Source organism: Rhincodon typus, chromosome 9 (genome assembly GCF_021869965.1).
Source record: "Rhincodon typus isolate 14 chromosome 9, sRhiTyp1.1, whole genome shotgun sequence".
In the NCBI taxonomy this organism is placed as follows: Eukaryota; Metazoa; Chordata; class Chondrichthyes; order Orectolobiformes; family Rhincodontidae; genus Rhincodon; species Rhincodon typus.
Window position 1 is genome coordinate 32,000,989 of NC_063340.1, and position 19,581 is coordinate 32,020,569.

Here is a 19,581-nt window from a genome sequence, read left to right on the forward strand (position 1 = left end):
TCATCCAGCTTTGCACCTTGTTGTCTCGGATTCTCCAGCATCTGCAGTTCCTACTATCTCTGAACCACAGACAGTTAGTCTAACCTCAGCGGTGGCGAAACTGTTAGATTCACTTCTGAGGGACAGAATTAATCTGCATTCCGAGAGGCAGGAATTAATTAAGAGCAGTCAGCATGATTTTGATAATGGGAGGTCATGTCTGACCAAAACTTGATTCAATTTTTCAGAGGTGATCAGTTGTGGATGAGGGCAATGCATTTAATGCAGTCTACTTGGACTTCAGAAAGGTTTTGATAAGATCCTGCATGGGAAACTGATAGCAAAGATGAAAGCCCATGGGATCCAAGGAAATCTGGCAAATTGGATCCACAGCTAGCTGAGTGGCAGGAAGCAGAGAGTGATGGTTGAGGGGTGTTCTTCTGACTGGAAGCCTATGTCCAGGGGGATCCCAAAGGGGTCAATGTTGGAGTCCTCAGCAGGTCTGGCAGCATCTGTAAAGAAAAGATCAGAGTTTGTGAGGAAGGGTGCCGGACCCGAAACATTAACTCTTATTTTTTTCTTCACAGATGCTGCCAGACCTGCTGAGCTTTTCCAGCAACTTCCGTTTTTGTTCCTGATTTACAGCATCCACAGTTCTTTAGGTTTTTAATGTTGGAGTCCTTGCTGTCTGTGCTTTATGCAAATGATTTAGACTAGAATGTGGAAGGGTTGATCAATAAGTTTGCAAACACCGCAAAAATTGGAGTGGAAAGTAGTGAGGAGGACAGCCTTAGACTACAAGAGGATATAGAATCATAGAATCCCTAAAGTGTGGAAGCAGACCTTTTGGGCCACTGATTTCACACCACCCTTCCAGAAAGTATCCCACCCAGACACACCCCTAACCTATCCCTGTAACCATGCATTCCTTATGGCTAATTCATGTAGGCTGCACAACCCTGGACAATTTAGCATGGCTAATCCACTTAACTTGCATATCTAGCACCCACAGGAAACCCACACAGACACAGGAAGCACATGCAGGTTCCACATGACAGTCACCCGAGGATGGAATTGAATCCAGGTCCCTGAAGCTGAGGCTGCAGTGCTAATCACCTGAGCCATTGTCTGGCCAAATAAGCTGATCAGTGGCAGATGGAATTTGATCTGGATGAATGTGAGGTGATGCACTTGGGCAGGACAAACAAGCCAAGAGAATGCATGATGAATGCTAGGATCCTGGGACCTTGATGTGCTTGTCCACCGGTCCCTTAAGGTATCAGGATAGGTGGATAAAGTGGTTAAGAAGGCATATGTGCCAGTGCAACACCCCTATTCAATAAAAGAAGACAAAAGATGGGTAACTTTATGCTGATTAACCCAACATCTATTGATGGAATAATGTTGGAATCAATTATTAAGAAAGTATAGCAGTACTTCTGGAAAATCATAACTTCATCAAGCATAGTAGGCATGGCTTAATGAAAAGAAAATTGCCTGACTAATTTATTAGAGTTTATAGAATCATAGAATCCCTACAGTGTGGAAATAGGCCCTTTGGCCCAACAAGTCCACACTGACTCTCAGAGCATCCCACCCATCCCCATCCCCATCCCCATCCCCATCCCCATCCCCATCCCCATCCCCATCCCCATCCCCTTGTTATCCACCTAACCTACACATCCCTGAACACTATGGGCAATTTAGCTTGGCCAATCACCTAACCTGCACATCTTTGGATTGTGGGAGGAAACCGAAGCACTCAGAGGAAACCCACGCAGACATGGGGCCAATGTGCAAACTCCACACAGACAGTCACCCAAGGCTGGAATTGAACCCAGGTCGCTGGTGCTGTGAGGCAGCAGCGTTAACCACTGAGCCATTCAATAAGGTTTTCGATAAGGTACCTCACAAAAGATTCCATCATAAGAGCCCATGGTGTTGGAGGTAGTGTATGGGTATGGATAGAGAATTGGCTAATGGGCAGGAAACAGCGAGTGGAGATCAGGCATTCTTTTTTGGGTTGGCAAACTGTGACCAATGGTGAACATAAGGATCAACAACTTTTTCCAGCGTAAGTATTAACAACTTGGATGAAGGAAGCAAAGTTACTGTAGACAAATTTGCAGATGACATGAAAAATGGTGGAAAGGCAGGTCTGAGAGGGATACAAACATTTACAGAGAGATTTTGACAGTTTGAGTGGGCAAGTAGTTGGCAAATGGAGTATAATGTGGGAAAATACAAAGTTGTTCATTTGGAAGGAGAACAAAAGAACAGGGCATTATTTAAATAGAGAAAGTCTGCAGAAAGCTGCAATGCAGTGGTACTTGGGAGTACTTGTGCATAAAATACAAAGTTTACATATAGGTGAAGCAGGCAATCATGAAGGCTAACGGAATAAATAAAACAAAAAACTGTGGATACTGGAAATTTGAAATAAAAACAGAAGTTGCTAGAGAAACTCAGCAGATCTGGGTGGCACGGTGGCTCAGTGATTAGCATTGCTGCCTCACAGCGCAAGGGACCCGGGTTCAATTCCACCCTCGTATCTGTGTGGTTTTCCTCCGGGTGCTCTGGTTTCCTCCCACAGTCCAAAGATGTGCAGGCTAGGTGAATTGACCATGCTAAATTTCCCGTAGTGTTCAGGGATGTGTAGATTAGGTCACTTATAGTGGAGTGGGTATGGGTGGGATGATTTGAGGTTCAGTGTGGACTTGTTGGGCCGAAGGGCCTGTTTCCACACTACAGGGATTCTATGATTACTAGTCTACCAACTATAGTAAGAAAGCAAAGTTAATGCTTTGAGACCAGTGTCATTTCTTCAGAACTTAAATTCTAACCCCAATCCTATCTCATCCAGGTGTACCTACTTTGAACCAGTTCTGCTCCTCTCTCCATCATGATTTCCATTCGAACTTTTCTTCCTATTCACCATCATTACTTCTTCTGTCTGTGCTACAGTTTGACAAGATATTTCCCAAACTCACTTCCACAGTGATATCTCATTCTACAGTGTCTGCCTCTGGCTCAGACTCATTGTGTGAATTCCAACTGAAATCTTATTCTTCTTGTTTTGTATCCACCCAAGATCATAAGTATCTCTGGGAACCAAAGTCAGTGCCATGCACTGCCATATGTACAATCTCAACCTTTGCAATGCGTTAGTGTTCTGCTCCGTTCCAAACTAATATGATCCTCTGGTGTGGTGGGTCTTGTCACTTCCAGTTCTGTTTTTTTTTAGCAGCAGTCTATGTAAGGGGTCCATTTCTATGTGTTTGTAAACAGAGTCCCGTGTTGAGAACCAGGCTTCCAGAAATTTCCTTGCACGTCTGTTGTTTGCTTGTCCCAGTATAGTCACTTTGTCTCAGTCAAAGTGATGGTCTTCATTGTCGGTATCAAGATAAGTGGATATTGGTCGTGTCTTTTTACTGCCAGCTGGTATTTGTGTATTCTGGTCATACTGATGATGTCGCCTAGAATGGTAATGAAACGTCTGCACACCACAGAACAACTGGCTTGTTGAGCTAACGAACAACCGCACCCACAACCCGAGCTACAAATTTTCACTAAGACCTTATCAACCTTGCAAATTCATGCACTATCTCAGAGCTGTCCGTCATCTGCAGATCCACTTCGTTCTCTGGCTCATTCGATGTTCTAAAAAGAAATTTTGCCTTGTCCTTTCAAGCATTAAGGAATGCAAGCTAATGGAATGTTGACCCTTATTTCAAGGGATTCTGAATCTAAGAGTAGGAAAATTTTACTACAACTGTACATGGTGCTGGTGAGACCACATCTGGTGTATTATGAGCAGTTTTGCCAACTTATTTAAGGAAATAGAGCATTTCATTGGAGGCAGTTCAAAGAAGGTTCACTAGGATAATCCCAGTATAGAGCAATTGCCTCATGAGCAAAAGCTAAACAGGTTAGGACACATTGGGGTTTAGAACATAGAACATAGAACATTACAGCGCAGTACAGGCCCTTCGGCCCTCGATGTTGCGCCGACCTGTGAAACCAATCTGAAGCCCATCTAACCTAAACTATTCCATTATCATCCATATGTTTATCCAATGACCATTTAAATGCCCTTAAAGTGGGCTAGTCTACTATTTTTGCAGGCAGGGCATTCCACGCCCTTACTACTCTCTGAGTAAAGAACCTACCTCTGACATCTGTCCTATATCTATCACCCCTCAATTTAAAGCTATAGAAGAATGAGAGGTGATCTCATGGAAACATGTAGGGTTCTTAAGAGGTTAGACAGGGTAAATGCTGAGAGGATGTTTCAATTCATGGTAGAATCTAGGACCACAAAGTGTAGTCTCAGAACATAGGGGCACCAATTTAAAGCTGAGATGAAGAGGAATTTCTTTTCTGAGGGTTGTGAGTCTTTAGAGTCCCTGGCCACAGAGAGCTGTGGGGGCAAAGTTCTTGTGGTATTTATAAGGCTGAGTTAAATAGATTCTCAATCAGTAGGGCATTCAAAAGTCACAGGCAAATGGCCCAAATGTATAAGAAGGGAATAGTTTGGGCCTGTACTGTCCCCAGTACTTCTTTGAATGTCTGCCACTGTTCTGTTGTAGATTTATCTCAAGTAGCTGTTCCCATTCTATGTTGGCCAGATCCTGCTTTATTTTAATGGATTCCGCCTTAGCCCAATCCAAAACACTTTTTAAGCAGACTAACATTTTCCTTTTCCATAACAAACTGAAAGTGTACATATTAGTGGTTGTTATCACTAAAATGTTCCTCCACTGTGACCTTGAACACCTGTGCAACTTAATTCGCCAGAATGAGGTCCAGCACTGCACCGTCCCTTGTAGAACTATTTTTGTGATGATATAAAAAGTTCTCATGTATACATTTCAACAAATCTGCCCCTCTAAACTCTTTATATTATGATTATCCCAATTAATATTTGAGTGGCTGAAATCTAATATTGTTGTTATTTTTACATGCCTTAGAGAACTCACTACGTATCTGCTCCTTGATTGCTCGCTGACTGTTTGGGGCCAAGAATACACATAACAGTGTGACTGCACCCTTTTTATTCCAAAGCTCTACCCACAAAGCCTCATTTGACGATTCTTCCAAGATATCTTCCCTCTTTATTGCAGTGACCGACTCTCTAACTAATAACGCAGCACCACCTCCAGTTTTGGACCCTCCTCAGTCTTGCCTGAAAATCCCATACCCTGGAATATTAAGTTACCAGTCTTTTCCCTTCCACAACCACGTTTTTGATGGCAACAATAATCACAATTTCATTTATCAATCCATACTCTTACCTCTAATATTCCTCGCGTTAAAGGAGAGGACATTCAGCCTTGCCTTACTCTGTTGAAACGCAACATGGCTGAACTTATTCTGCCTTGGTTCTTTTTCTAAGTTATGCAGTGTCCTAATGAACTAAAGCACTGTGTCTTCTGCTACTGTTGACCCAGTTAAAACTCCACCCGACAGCATTAGCAAACCCTCCTGCAAGGATGTTAGTCTCCTTTCTCGTTCAGGTGCAGACTGTCAGAACATAGAACAGTACAGTCTCGGATTGTGTCTTCAAGATCCTTAAGGGGGAGGGTGAGCAACCAGCAGTCATGGTACACATCGGTACCAATGACATAGGTAGAAAAAGGACTGAGAATGTGAAAAACAAGTATAGGGAGTTAGGGTGGAAGTTGAAGTCCAGGACAAACAAGGTAGTTATCTCTGGATTACTACCAGTGCCACATGATAATGAGGTAAGAAATAGGGAGAGAGTGCAGCTAAACACGTGGCTACAGGGCTGGTGTAGGAGGGAGGGCTTCCATAATGTGGATAATTGGAGCACATTCTGGGGAAGATGGGACCTGTACAGGAAGGACGGGTTGCACCTGAAACAGAAGGGCACAGATATCCTGGGAGGGAGGTTTACTTGAACCATACGGGATGGTTTAAACTAGATTGGCAGGGGTTGGGGAACTGGATTTGTAATTCAGAGGATGAGGTATTCAGCCTTCCAACAGACACAACAGGGAGTGAGGTTGTTAATAAAGAAATGCAGTCAATGGAGCGAAATTGTGGACACAGGGATGGTTTGAAGTGTGTATACTTCAATGCTAGAAGTATCAGAAACAAGGCGGTTGGACTTAGAGCATGGGTCAGTACTTGGAACTATGATGTTGTGGCCATTACAGAAACTTGGGTAACTCAGGAACAGGAATGGTTATTGGAAGTTCTGGGATTTAGATGCTTTAAAAGAAATAGGGAGGGTAGTAAAAGAGGCGGGGGAGTAGCATTGCTAGTCAGGGCTAGTATAGCAGCTTCTGAAAGGCAGTTCAAGAATGATATGTCTACAGAGTCATTTGAGTTGAGGCCAGGAAAAAAAAGGAGCAGTCACTTTGTTGGGGTTTTTTTACAGACCCCCTAATAGTTGCAGAGAAGTGGAGGAGCGGATTGGGAGGCAGATCCTGGAAAGGTGCAGAAGTCACAGGGTTGTAGTCATGGGTGACTTCATCTTTCCAAATATTGATTGAAAACTTTTTAGTTGTAATAGTTTAGATGTAACGGATTTTGTCCAGTGCGTTCAGGAAGGATTCCTGACACAGTATGTAGATAGACCAACATGAGGAGAAGCCACTTTGGATTTGGTGCTTGGCAATGAATCGGGCCAAGTGTTAGACCTGTTGGTAGGAGAGCATTTTAGCGGCAGCGATCATAAACTCTGTTACTTTTACAATAGTCATGGAAAAGGATAGGTAGATACAGCAGGGTAAAGTTTATAATTGGGGGAAGGGTAATTATAATTCTGTCAGGCAAGAACTGGGTAACATAAAATGGGAACAGATGCTGTCAGGGAAGACCACTATTGAAATGTGGAGATTGTTTAAGGAATGCATACTGCGTGTGCTCGATATGTTTGTCCCCAGCAGGCAGGGAAGATGTGGTCGAGTGAGGGAGCCTTGGTTCTCGAGAGGTCGAATGACTGGTTAAGAGGAAGAAGGATGCTTACATAAGGTTTAGGAAACAAGGATCGGAAAAGGCTCTGGAGGGATACAAGTTAGCCAGGAAGGAGCTGAAGAAAGGGCTTAGGAGAGCTATAAGGGGGCATGAGAAAACCTTGGCAGAAAGGATCAAGGAAAACCCCAACGCTTTTTACATGTACGTGAGGAATAAGAGAATGACCAGAGAAAGGGTAGGGCCGATTGAGGATTATAAAGGGAATTTGTGTACGGAGCCTAAAGAGATAGGAGAGGTCCTTAATGAATACTTTTCTTTGGTATTCACAACTAAGAGGGACCTAGTTGTAGGGGAGGACAGTGTGAAACAGGCTGGTAGGCTAGAGGAGGTGGATGTTAGAAAGGAAGATGTACTAGGAATTTTGAGGAACTTGAAGATAGATAAGTCCCCCGGACCTGATGGGATTTATCCAAGGATTCTATGGGACACAAGGGGAGAGATCGCAGGGCCTTTGGCAATGATCTTTTCATCCTCACTGTCCACGGGGAAAGTGCCGGAAGATTGGAGAAGACAAAGGGTGGTAGTGGACGGAAAATATTCAACATGGTGCTCAGTTACGAGTGGTGTACCACAAGGATCTGTTCTGGGTCCTTTTCTATTTGTTGTTTTTGTAAATGATTTCGATGTAGGAGTGGAAGGGTTCATTAGTAAGTTTGCGGACGATACGAAGGTGGGTCGAGTTGTGGATAGTGCGGAGGGCTGTTCTAGGTTACAAAGGGAAATTGATGGGAGGCAGAGCTTAGCTGAGAAGTGGCAGATGGAGTTTAACCCTGAAAAGTGTGAGGTGATTCATTTTGGAAGGACAAATTTGAAAGCAGAATACAGGGTTAATGGAAAGATTCTTGGCAGTGTGGAGGAGCAGAGGGATCTTGGGGTTCATGTCCACAGTTCCCTGAAAGCTGCCACCCAGGTGGATAGAGTTGTTAAGAAGGCATATAGTGTGTTAGCTTTCATTAATAGAAGGATTGCATTCAAGAGCCGTGAAGTTATGCTCCAGCTATACAAAACCTTGGTGTGGCCACATCTGGAGTATTGTGTCCAGTTCTGGACGCCTCATTACAGGAAAGTTGTGGAAGCATTGGAAAAGGTGCAGAGGAGATTTACCAGGATGTTGCCTGTAATGGAGGGAAGGTCTTCCGAGGAAAGGTTGAGAGAGCTAGGGCTTTTTTCTTTAGAACGACGAAGGGTGAGAAGTGACTTGATAGACTAAGGTCTATCTAACCTCCACCGTTACCTTATACTATCATCCATATGCCTATCTAATAGCTGCTTAAATGCCCCTAATGAGGCCAACTCCACTCGCCTCTCCAGCAAGGCATTCCACGCCCCTACCACTCTGAGTAAAGAACCTACCTCTGACATCTCCCCTATATCTACCTCCACTCACTTTAAAACTATGCCCCCTCGTAATAGCTACCTCGTCCCTAGGAAAAAGTCTCTGGCTATCCACTCTATCTATATTTCTGATCATTAAATTCAATTCCCCTGCCAATGAAAGCTACCACACCATATACCTTCTTTACAACCCTATCAACTTGAGTTGCAACTTTGAGGGATCTATGGACGTGTACCCCAAGATCCTTCTGTTCCTCCACACCGCCAAGAATCCTGCTATTAACTCTATATTCTGCATTTAAATTTGACCTTCCAAAATGAATCACTTCACACTTTTCTGGGTTGAATTCCATTTGCCACTTCCTTGCCCAGCTCTGTATCCTGTCAATGTCCCGTTGCAAGCTACGACAGCTCTCCATGCTATCCACAACTCCACCAACCTTCGTGTCATTGGCCAACTTACTAACCCACCCTTCCACTTCCTCATCCAAATCATTTATGAAGACCACAAAGAGCAGAGGTCCCAGAACAGATTCCTGCGGAACACCACTGGCCACTGAGCTCCAGGTTGAATAACACCATCTACTACCACCCACTGTCTTCTATTGGGCAGCCAGTTTTGTATCCAGACAGCCAAATTTCCCTGAATTCCATGCCTCCTCACTTCCTGAATAAACCTACCACAGGAAACCTTATCAAATGCCTTGCTAAAACCCCACATCCACTGCTCTGCCTTCATCAGTATGTTTTGTCACATCCTCAAAGAATTCAATAAGGCTTGTGAGGCATGACCTGCCCCTCTCAAAGCCATGCTGACTATTTCTAATCAAACTGTACTTTTCCAAATAATCATCAACACTATCTCTCAGAATCCTCTCCAATAATTTGCCCACCACAGAAGTAAGACTGACTGGTCTGTAATTCCCAGGATTATCCCTATTCCCTTTCTCGAATTTGGGAATGACATTTGCCACCCTCCAATCATCTGGCACTACTCCAGTAGACAGTGAGGATGCAAAGATCATTGCCAAAGGGGCAGCAATCTCTTCCCTCGCTTCCCGTAATAACCTTGGGTATATCCCGTCTGGCCAGGGGACTTACCTATCCTCATGTTTTTCAAAATTTCCAGCACATCCTCCTTCCTAACGTCAACCAGTTTGAGCGTATCTGCCTGTTTCATGCTGTCCTCACAAACGTCAAGGTCCCTCTCACTGGTGAACACTGAAGTAAAGTATTCATTAGGGCCTCCACTACCTCCTGTGACTCCGCGCACAAGTTCCCTCCACTGCCCCTGATTGGCCCTACCCTCACTCTGGCCATCCTCTTGTTCCTCACATAAGCATAGAACACCTTGGGGTTTTCCTTGATCCTACCCACCAAGGCTTTTTCATACCTCCTTCTAGCTATCCTAAGTCCATTCCTCAGTTCCTTCCTGGCTACCTTGTCATCCTCTAGAGCCCTGTCCGATCCTTGCTTCCTCAACCTTAAGTAAGCATCCTTCATTCTCTTGACTAGATGTTCCACATGTCTTGTCATCCAAGGTTCCTTCACCTTACCATCCTTTCCTTTCCTCAGTGGGACAAACCTATCCAGTACTTGTAGCAACTGCTCCCTAAACAACCTCCACATTTCTGTCGTACATTTCCCTGAGAACATCTGTTCCCAATTTATGCTCCGCAGTTCTTGCCTAATAACATTGTAATTTCCCCTCCTCCAATTAAATACTTTCCCATACCGTTTGCTCCTAGCCCCCTCCATGACTACAGGAAAGGTCAGGGAGATGTGATCACTATCACCGAAATGCTCTCCCACCGAGAGATCTGACACCTGGCCTTGTTCGTTGCCAAGCATTAAATCCAATATGGCCTCCCTCTCATCTTGTAAAGACTACTTGTAAAGGTCACTCCTGCCCCAGAAATGGTCCCAGTGATTTAGGATCTCCCCTGGTCCAACTCTTAATCCCCGCATTCACTTGTTCTATTCTCTTGTTTCTCTGTATGCTAGCATGTGGCACCAGGAGTAATCTGAGATGACAACATTCGAGGTCCTGCTTCTTAATCTATTGCCTAGCTCCCTGAACTCTTGATGTAAGGCCTCATCCCTCATTCTACCTATGTCATTGGTACCGATGTGTACTGCGATCTCTTATCACCTCCAGCCGTACAGCCTTCCTCAAAATCAATTTTCCTTTCTCTAATTACCCTACCCCCAGCAGCTACCTTGATCCTTTCCCTCTGGAATTCTATTTCTGATTTTCTCTTCAGTTCCTTCCCCTTTTCGAAAGCTTCTCAAAATCCATCTCTTTCCCCTTTGTCTCTTCTCCTTTGGCTCTGCATCCTTTTTCTTATCTTTCTGAAGCACTATAGGGCAGTGTCCAATTCTAAAAGAGCGATATTGATCCAAGTTTATAATTGCAGACTTTAAGTGCAGACTAGGAGGCAGTTAATTCCAGCCATCTCTTTTATTTTAGAGAGGAGAGTATCAGAAGGACCTCATCATCCGCGAGCCAGCCCCTCAGCCAATACAGTTTCACCGCGACTGAGATCACCTCGTACCCCTCAAGCTAGAAGCTATCTACTTGGCAGGAGAAGGAAATATGCACCACATCCAAAAGAACAAAGGAGACATAAAGTACAAAAACTTGGTCGGTCCTTTAACTACAATGCCAATATATCAATACTGAATTTGCTTTGAAGATGCTACAGAAATCTTTCAATTGTTGAGTCAATTCAATTTTATATTTTGGTATAGAAATTCAATCATAGAGTTGTAAACTTAGTCAAGTATATGTGTGCTGTGATCATTTATGGTTTCTCAGTTTTACAATGTGAACCTGTCATGATCAGAAAATACTGAAGATTATAACGATTGCTGCAGTACTTTCTTTTCTTGTATTTTCATGCTTATCTTTCCACAGTCCCTGAATCAATGTTTGGGACATCTCCTCGGACAAGGAATATCCTAGGGCAGAGGAAGCCTATTCACAGAACAAGCCCAACAAAACATGAAGGTGGGTTTCATCAGAAAACCTATTGAAACGAAATAGCATCAGAAGCTTGACACTTCTCCACACTGGTTATATATTAGACATAAATACATAACTCTAAAAGTGATCATAAATGTATTTATAAGTAAGTAGCATATTTTCCAAGGTAAATTACATAAAAATGGGTTTCAAACTGAGAATTCTTAGAGCCTGAAACTTTTTCAAAGTGAAATTTATATGATTTGAATTTGTAGCAGACTGCTGTGAGCAGTGTTGATGCCATCCAACGGACAGGATAGGTTAACTGAAGAAGAACAATAGATCTTCAGAGAGAAACAATGTTAACATTTCAAGCAAAGGATGTATAATCATAACTGGATAGTTGCACTTTGAGGTTTCAAGCAAATCTGAGCCAGAGTAAAGGGTTTGGAGTAAGTGGTAGAAGGTTGGATGAATAAAAAAATCAAAATGGAAGATCTCCAAATTTAAATGGATAAAATTACAAGACAAAATCAGGTGGTAATAAGATGGTAAAAAGAAAATGAGTCTCAAGGAGGTTTCAGTGGAACAGTAAAACTAATCTTAGCACCTAGTGGCCTGAAAAATTGGGAATGGGTGTTATGATCTGAAGTTGTTGAATTTAACAAGGTAATTCAAAGGTTGTAAAGTACCTACTCAACAGACAAGGTGCTGTTGATGTTTGTGTTGACCTTCACTGGACTGAAGATGATTCTCTGTAGCTGATTTTTCAGGCTAAGCCTTTAATATGTGGAAAGTCCAGAGAGAGCTGTTCCTTGGGTGCGTTGACATCTGTGCATACGTCATGAATATGTATATCTGTTGATTGAGACTCTGCACTCTCAAAATTTTTATAACTATTTTTGCTACAACAATGATTAATTTTGGATGATCATCACTCTTATTGTTTTAGAGAATAATGAATTGTATGAACCCAGAGACATAACAGTTCGAGTTATGAGTCCACAATCTGTGCTTGTTATTTGGGTCGATCCTGCTCTTCAAAGGGATAAGAATCATGATGCTGGTTCAGAAAGGTATGCACTTCGACAATAAATTACAGTCTGTACTCTGATTCATGCTTCTTTCCTACTTGGCTGCCTTTCTTGGGCTATGTGCAAGGAATCAGCATCTGGCAATACAAATACAGCTGTTTATCCAACACCAATTAGAACAAAATTCCAGTTAACATTTTACACGTGGGTATGTTTAGGTGTCCATCAGGATGATTTCAAAATATGTTTCAAAGCCAAATTCCAGTAGTCCCACATCAGTTTGTTCAAAACCTACTTGACCTGAAGCTGAGCTTCTGACCTTGTGTGATCCTTGCACCTTTTCAGTTTTACCCTGTTCTGTTTCACCACCTTCTGCAACTATCTGAGACCATATGTTCCTGAAACTCTCATCTGTACATTTGTCACCTCCCACTATTCAGCTAAAAATGCTGTTATGCCATCATTGTTGATTATGGAGATGTGGTGGGATGCCTTTTTGAACCAGCTTCATAAGGTCAAGTAGTTTAGAATAGTAAAATGTAGGGTATGCAGGGTAGTTTGACCTTAGTAGGATAATAGGTCAGCACAACATCGTGGGCCGAAGGGCCTGTACTGTTCTATACTATTCTATGTTCTAATTGACTGGGCTACTTAAAGGGCAGGTGGCAGTTGTTGTGGGATCGGAGCAGTCTAACATAGAAAAGCTGAGTTTATTCCTTGTACACAAGTTGGTGTTTTCCTTCTACCTTTGTGTTCTCTTTTACTAATGCCATCTTTGTTTCTTATGTCCTGTTTCTTTTCATTAAATTGAATTAAATTTGTCAAACTGCTATGGTGGAATTTGAATTCATATTTGCTAGATTATAGTGCAGGCCACTAGTGCAGGCAGCACGGTGGCTCAGTGGTTAGGACTACTGTCTCACAGCGCCAGGGACCTGTGTTCGACTCCACCCTTGGGCAACTGTCTGTGTGGAATTTGCATATTCTCCCTGTGTCTGCATGGGTTTCCTCCCACAGTCCAAAGATGTGCAGGCTAGGTAGATTGGCCTTGCTAAATTGTCCATAGTGTTCAGGGATGTGTAGATTAGGTGGGTTATAGGAGGATGGGTCTGGGTGGGATGCTCTGAGGGTCTGTGTGGACTTGTTGGGCTGAAGGGCCTGTTTCCACACTGTAGGGATTCTATGATTACTAGTCTAATTACATACCATAAGACTACCTTACTTTTTTAGTAACTACAAATCTCTGCTGTCCATATCCTTTCAGCCAGGTCTACCTTCTTATTAATCTTCTGCTAGTCAGCCTATCCTGATTCCTGCAAGCACAAAAGCAGTTCCATGTGTAACATACACGTTAATTGGAGAATGCAATGATTCTTTGTTTGATTGAAGAAACTGACTGGGAGCCTGGAGTGCCTCTCTGTGATGTTTATATTGCAAATAGAGACAGTTGAAGGTTTTGAATAACAGCACAGATTTCTACTATTGACTGAGATTGGATGAAGTGTGTTTCTCAATGAGACATGTATATATACTGCCTTGATCCATTACTGTGGTACCATGAAGCAACAGCAGTAGAAAGTGCAGTACAGTAGGGTTAAGCCATTTGCTGGCTGCAAAAGAAATATCAGATGCCCAAATGAGGTAATGGGAAGTGCATTAAATCTTAAGAATTAAAAACTGCATAAGCCAACAGAAATGAAACAGTGACTTCAGACAAATTTAATTAGAACTTCTATTCTAGAAGCTTCAGTTGCATTGTTATCTCTGTGATCAAAATTGTCTGAATATTTACAGGAATAAGTTAATGGTAGGACCCTGGGGAGTGGTGTTGAACAGAGGGATCAAGACATGCAGGTTTATAATTCTTGAAAGTGGTGTCTCAGGTACACAGGATGGTGAAGAAGGCATTTAACATACTTGCCTTCATTGGTCAGAGCATTAAGTAGAGGAGTTGGGACATCATGTTGCATCTGTACAAGACATGGTTGCACTGCTGTAGGAAGGATTTTGTTAAACTAGAAAGGGTGCAGAAAAACATTTACAAGGATGTTGCTGGGACTGGAGGGTTTGAGTTATAAAGAGAGATTGGATAGGCTGGGACTTTTTTCCCAGTTGGAGGCTGAGGGGTGACCTTACAGAGGTTTATAAAATCAAGAGGGGCATAGATAAGGTGAAGAGCAAAGGTCTTTTCCCAAGGGTAGGGGAATCCAAAACTAAAAGGCATGGAATTAACTACCAGAGGAAGTGGTGGAAGCAGGTACAGTTACAACATTTAAAAGACATTTGGACAGATACATGAATAGGAAAAGTTTTGAAGGACATGAACCAAACACAGGCAAATAGGACTACTTCAGTTTGGGATACCTGGTTGGACCAAAGAGTCTGTTTCTGTGCTGTATGATTCTATGACTTGATGACTCTACTGTCTCTGATCGGCTCTTGTAATCCAATTATTTTGGCTGCTCTGTTTAACTTTCTGGTCAATAGTGGCACTAGAATGTTGGTGGGAAAGGGGCAGGTAGGCTTCAGTAATGATGCTTAGGGAACGTACCCTGAAATTGCCGAAGGTGTATCACCTGTCTATTTACCTCCATCCTCCTCAATATCCAAGTGCCTAAACATATCTTCCAGATGAAGCAGTGCTTTACCTGTACTTCATGCAATCTAGTCTACTGCATTTGCTGCTCACAATGTGGTCTCCTCTGCATTGGGGAAACGCAGTGTAGGCTGGGTGACTGCTTTATGAACATTTATGTTCTGCCCACAAAAATGATCCTGAGCTTCCAGTTGTTTGCTGCTTCAAAGCACCACCCTGTTCCCTGGCCAATATCTCTGTCTCAGCCTTGCTGCAGTGCTCTAGTGAAGCCCAGCATAAGCTGGAAGAACAACACCTCATTTTCCGCTTGGGGACCCTGCAGCTTTCTGGACTCGATATCAAGATCAATAACTTAAGGGCTTGAACGCTCCTACATCCTAGCCCCTATCTCCACACATCAAGTCTTGTTACCACATAGTCTGCAATTACACACAACCCGTTGTTAGCCATTTACAGTCTCCATTAATAGCTATTTACCCTCCTAGCCAGATTGTTATCTATGCCTTTGTCTGTCCAATTGTTCTTCTCTCTCTTTGGGCTGTATCCCCAGCTATTGTTTACTCCTTACTCCCTCCCCTCACCCTATCTTCTGCATAAAAACTGACATTTTCCTAGCTACCGTCAGTTCTGAGGAAGGGTCACTAGACCTGAAACATTAACTCTGATTTCTTTTCACAGATGCTGCCAGACCTGCTGTGCTTTACCAGCAATTTCTATTTCTGTTTCTGACTTACAGCATCCGCAGTTCTTTCCAATTTTATCCCAGTATAGAGGCACTGGTTATGGTCAGTAATGTATACTGGGCGGGTCACGTCATTCATGTGCCTGATACAAGACTTCCGAAACAAGCTCCCTACTTTGAGCTTTTGTCATAGCACGCAGTTACCAGGAGGGCAGAGGAAATGTTTCAAGCATGTCTTAAGCTGGTTCATCCTTTGTTTTATCTTTCATTTTCAACATTGTTTTCAACAGTGGTTGGCTGGCCAGCACTGGCCCTCCCTTAATTGACCACTTTGACATCCAACCTCCTGCCAGTCCCTGAGCATAGCATCTCAGCACTGAAATGTCTACTTCGTCCTTAGAACTGTAATTACTCTACGTTATTTTTCTGGGTCAGTTCCCAATAGCAAACATCGGTCTAATGTTTCCTTCTCATTTTTCAAACAAGCTGGTGTAAAAAGTTCAAAGTTCAATTCTGAACTTCAACTCTCAGTTCCAAAGTGAAAAAGAGAAAAAATAAAAGAAACAAAGCGATATGCCATTTCATATGGTCAGCCAGTCTTTGGGACTCTACATATTTGACATCATACCAGCATTGAAAATCTGTATCTTGAATTAGTATTCTTGTGAATTGCCATAGAATCATAGACGTCTACAGCATAGAAAAAGGTCCTTCAGTCCACGGAGTCTCCGCTGGTCAAAAACAAGCACCTAACATTTCCAATCCCATTTGCCAGCACATGGCCCATAGCCTTGTATGCTTTGATATTGCAAGTGCATATCTAAATACTTGTTAAATGTTATCAGAGTTTCTGCCTCTTTACAGGCAGTGAGTTCCAAATTCCCACCACTCGCTGGGTGAAACAAATTTTCTTCACATCCCCTCTAAACCTCCTGCTCTTATCTTAAATCTTTTACCCCTGTTAGTCATTCAGCCTTCACCAGAGGGAAATATTACTTGCCATAAACATCTAAATCATGGCCCCAGTCAGTCTTCTGTGCTCTGAGGAAAACAAACCCAGTCTGTTCAATCTTACCTTTAACTATAGCTCTCTGGTCAAGCAACATCCTGGTAAATCTTCTCTGCACTGTCTCCAGTGCAATCACACACAAACCATGACCCCCACTGCACCCCCACCCCAAAAATGTGGATTCCAGAACTACACAATACTCTTGTTGTGGCTAACCTACATTTTATACAATCTTGACATTACTTCCTTGCTCTTAAAATCTATGCTTCAGCTATAAAGGCAAGTATCCCTTATGCTATCTTAAGGACCTTATCTAACAGTTCCACAACTTCAAGGGTCCAGTGGATATACACATCAATATCCTTTTGATCCTGTATGCTTCCTGGAGTCCAATAGTTCATCATGTACTCCCAGGGTCCTACCATTCGTTTATCTTGCCTTGCCTGGTTTGTCCTGCTCAAGTGCATGATCTCACACTTATCTGTATTATCTGTTCTGAAGAAAGGTCTGAAACCTGAAACAGTAACTCTGATTTCTCTCTACAGATGCTGCCAGACCTGCTGTGTTTTTCCAGCAATTTCTGTTCTTGCTATCTGGATTGAATTCTATTTACCATTGATCAGCCCCATCTGCCCAGCCTGTCTCCATCCTCCTGTAGTCTAAGGCTGTCCTCCTCAGAGTTTACCACTCCACTGATTTTTGTAACATCCATGAACTTACAGATTAACCCAACGACGTTGAAGTCTAAATCATTTATATATGCCACAAATAGCAAGGGCTGCAAAACTGATCCTTGCAGAATTCCATTAGACACAAGCTCCCAGTCACAAAAACACCCCTTACCCATCATCCTCTGCTTCTCACCACTCAGCTAATTTGGTATCTGATTTACCAAATTTCCTTGGGTCCCATGGAGTTTTCACTACCACTGTCCCATGTACTTCTCTAGCTTCAGCTGTTTTGAGTCCTTGGTATCTGCCATTAGCCATTTATTTACTCTTTATCCAATCCTACACAGTATTCACAGGGTTTATTGGGCAGCACTGCTGCCTCACAGCGCCAGGGACCTGGGTTCAATTCCACCTTCGGACGACTGTTTGTGTGGAGTTTGCACAATTTCCCAGTGTCTGTGTGGTTTCCTCCCACAGTCCAAAGATGTGCAGGTTAGGTGGATTGGCTGTGCTAAATTGCCCATAGTGTTCAGCGGTGTGTAGATTTGATGGGCTTATAAGGGGATGGGTCTGGGTGGGATGCTCTGAGGTTCGGTGTGGACTTGTTGGGCCGACGGGCCTGTTTCCACACTGTGGGGATTCTATTCTATGATTCTAACCCTTATTAAAAGCCTTGTTGAAGTCTCCTTAGACTACATGCAAAGCATTGCCCTCATCTACTTACCTGGTTAAGCCTTAGAAAAATTCAATCAAGTTGGTCAGAAATGACCTCTCCTCAACAAAGCCATGCTGACTATTAAAGAACAAAGAAGAACAAAGAATAATACAGCACAGGAACAAGCCCTCCAAGCCTGCACCGACAGGTTTTGACCTTCCATACTAAAACTGTCTTCACTTACAGGATCCGTATTCCTCTATTCCCTTCCAATGCATGTATTTCTACGGGTGCTTCTCGAATACTGCTATTGTGGCTGCTTCCATCACCACCTCCTGGCAGTGTGTTCCAGACACTCTCCACCTTTTGTGTGAAAAACTTGCCACGTGCATCTCACTTAAACTCCACCTCCCCTTACCCCTGCATCTTGAACTGGTGTCCCCTAGTAATTGACCCCTCCACCATGGGGAAAAAGCCTCATACCTGCCACTTTTTCCATGCCGTTTGCATCATATTAAACTTAAATAAGAGTTATTAAGAAGGCCTGAAAGTAGAGGTAGCTAGAGTGAACTGGCAAATTAAGTTCAGGGAAATGTTAACAAAGGTGCAATGGCAGACATTTAAGGGAGTATTTCAGATTACATAGAATAAATATATCCAACAAGAGGGAAAAATTCCAAGCGGAGATCTACCATCCATGAACAAAAACAAAGTTGCTGGAAAAGCTCAGCAGGTCTGGCAGCATCTGTGGAGGAGAAAACAGAGTTAACGTTTCAGGTCCGGTGACCCTTCCTCGGAACTGATGGTGGCTGGGAAAACGTCAATTTATATGCAGAAAATAGGGACCATCCATGGTTACCTAAAAACGTTAAATGTAGTATCAAGCTTAGAGAGAGCATGTAACGAGACAAAAATAGGTTGGAAGATGGGACATCAAAGATGACTAAAAGCATAATAAGGGAAAAATTAAAGTATGAGAAGATGCTAACTAGAAACATAAAAAACAGATAGTAACAGCTTTTATGAATACTTATAATGTAAAGAGTTAACAAAATGAGTATTGGTCTTCTGTCAGGTCGCCCTTCAATCTCCTGCGTTCCAGTGAAAACAAACCCAATCTATCCAACCTTTCTTCATAGCAAATATCCACCATACCAAGCAACATCCTGGTAAACTTTTCTGTATCCTGTCTAAAGCATCCACATCCTTCTGGTAATGTGGTGACCAGAACTTTATAAAATATTCCAAATGTTGCCTATCTAAAGTTCAATAAAGCTGCAGTATAACATGCCTATCCTTTATACTCAATGCCCCTTCCAATGAAGGCAAGCATGCCATAGGCCTTTTTTTACTACCTTATCCAGCTGCGCTGCCACCTATGGACCTGCACACCCAGACCCCTCTGCATGTCAATACCCCTAAGGGTTCTGCCATTCACTGTCTAATTTCCACCTGTATTTGACCTTCCAAAATGCCTCACCTCACATTTGTCTGGATTAAATTCCATCTGCCATTTTTCTACCCATGCCTCCAACCGATCTATATCTTGCTGTATCCTCTGACAATCCTCTTCATTATCCACAACTCCACCACTCTTTGTATCGTCCACAAACTTGCTGATTAGACCAGCTACCTTTTCCTACAAATCATTTA

At 42.8% G+C, this 19,581-nt stretch overlaps 1 protein-coding gene across 3 annotated transcripts in view; it reads left to right on the forward strand.

Annotated features, from left to right (window-relative positions):
- The window catches only part of fndc1 (fibronectin type III domain containing 1), a 289,356-nt gene that overhangs the window by 105,389 nt on the left and 164,386 nt on the right, over positions 1 to 19,581 (forward strand). For all 3 annotated transcript variants that reach the window (XM_048601414.1, XM_048601415.1, XM_048601416.1), the window contains exons 4-6: positions 10,787 to 10,960; positions 11,234 to 11,326; positions 12,234 to 12,357. In XM_048601414.1, the coding sequence (XP_048457371.1) occupies positions 10,787 to 10,960; positions 11,234 to 11,326; positions 12,234 to 12,357 (391 nt within the window). The remainder of the gene's footprint in view (positions 1 to 10,786; positions 10,961 to 11,233; positions 11,327 to 12,233; positions 12,358 to 19,581) is intronic.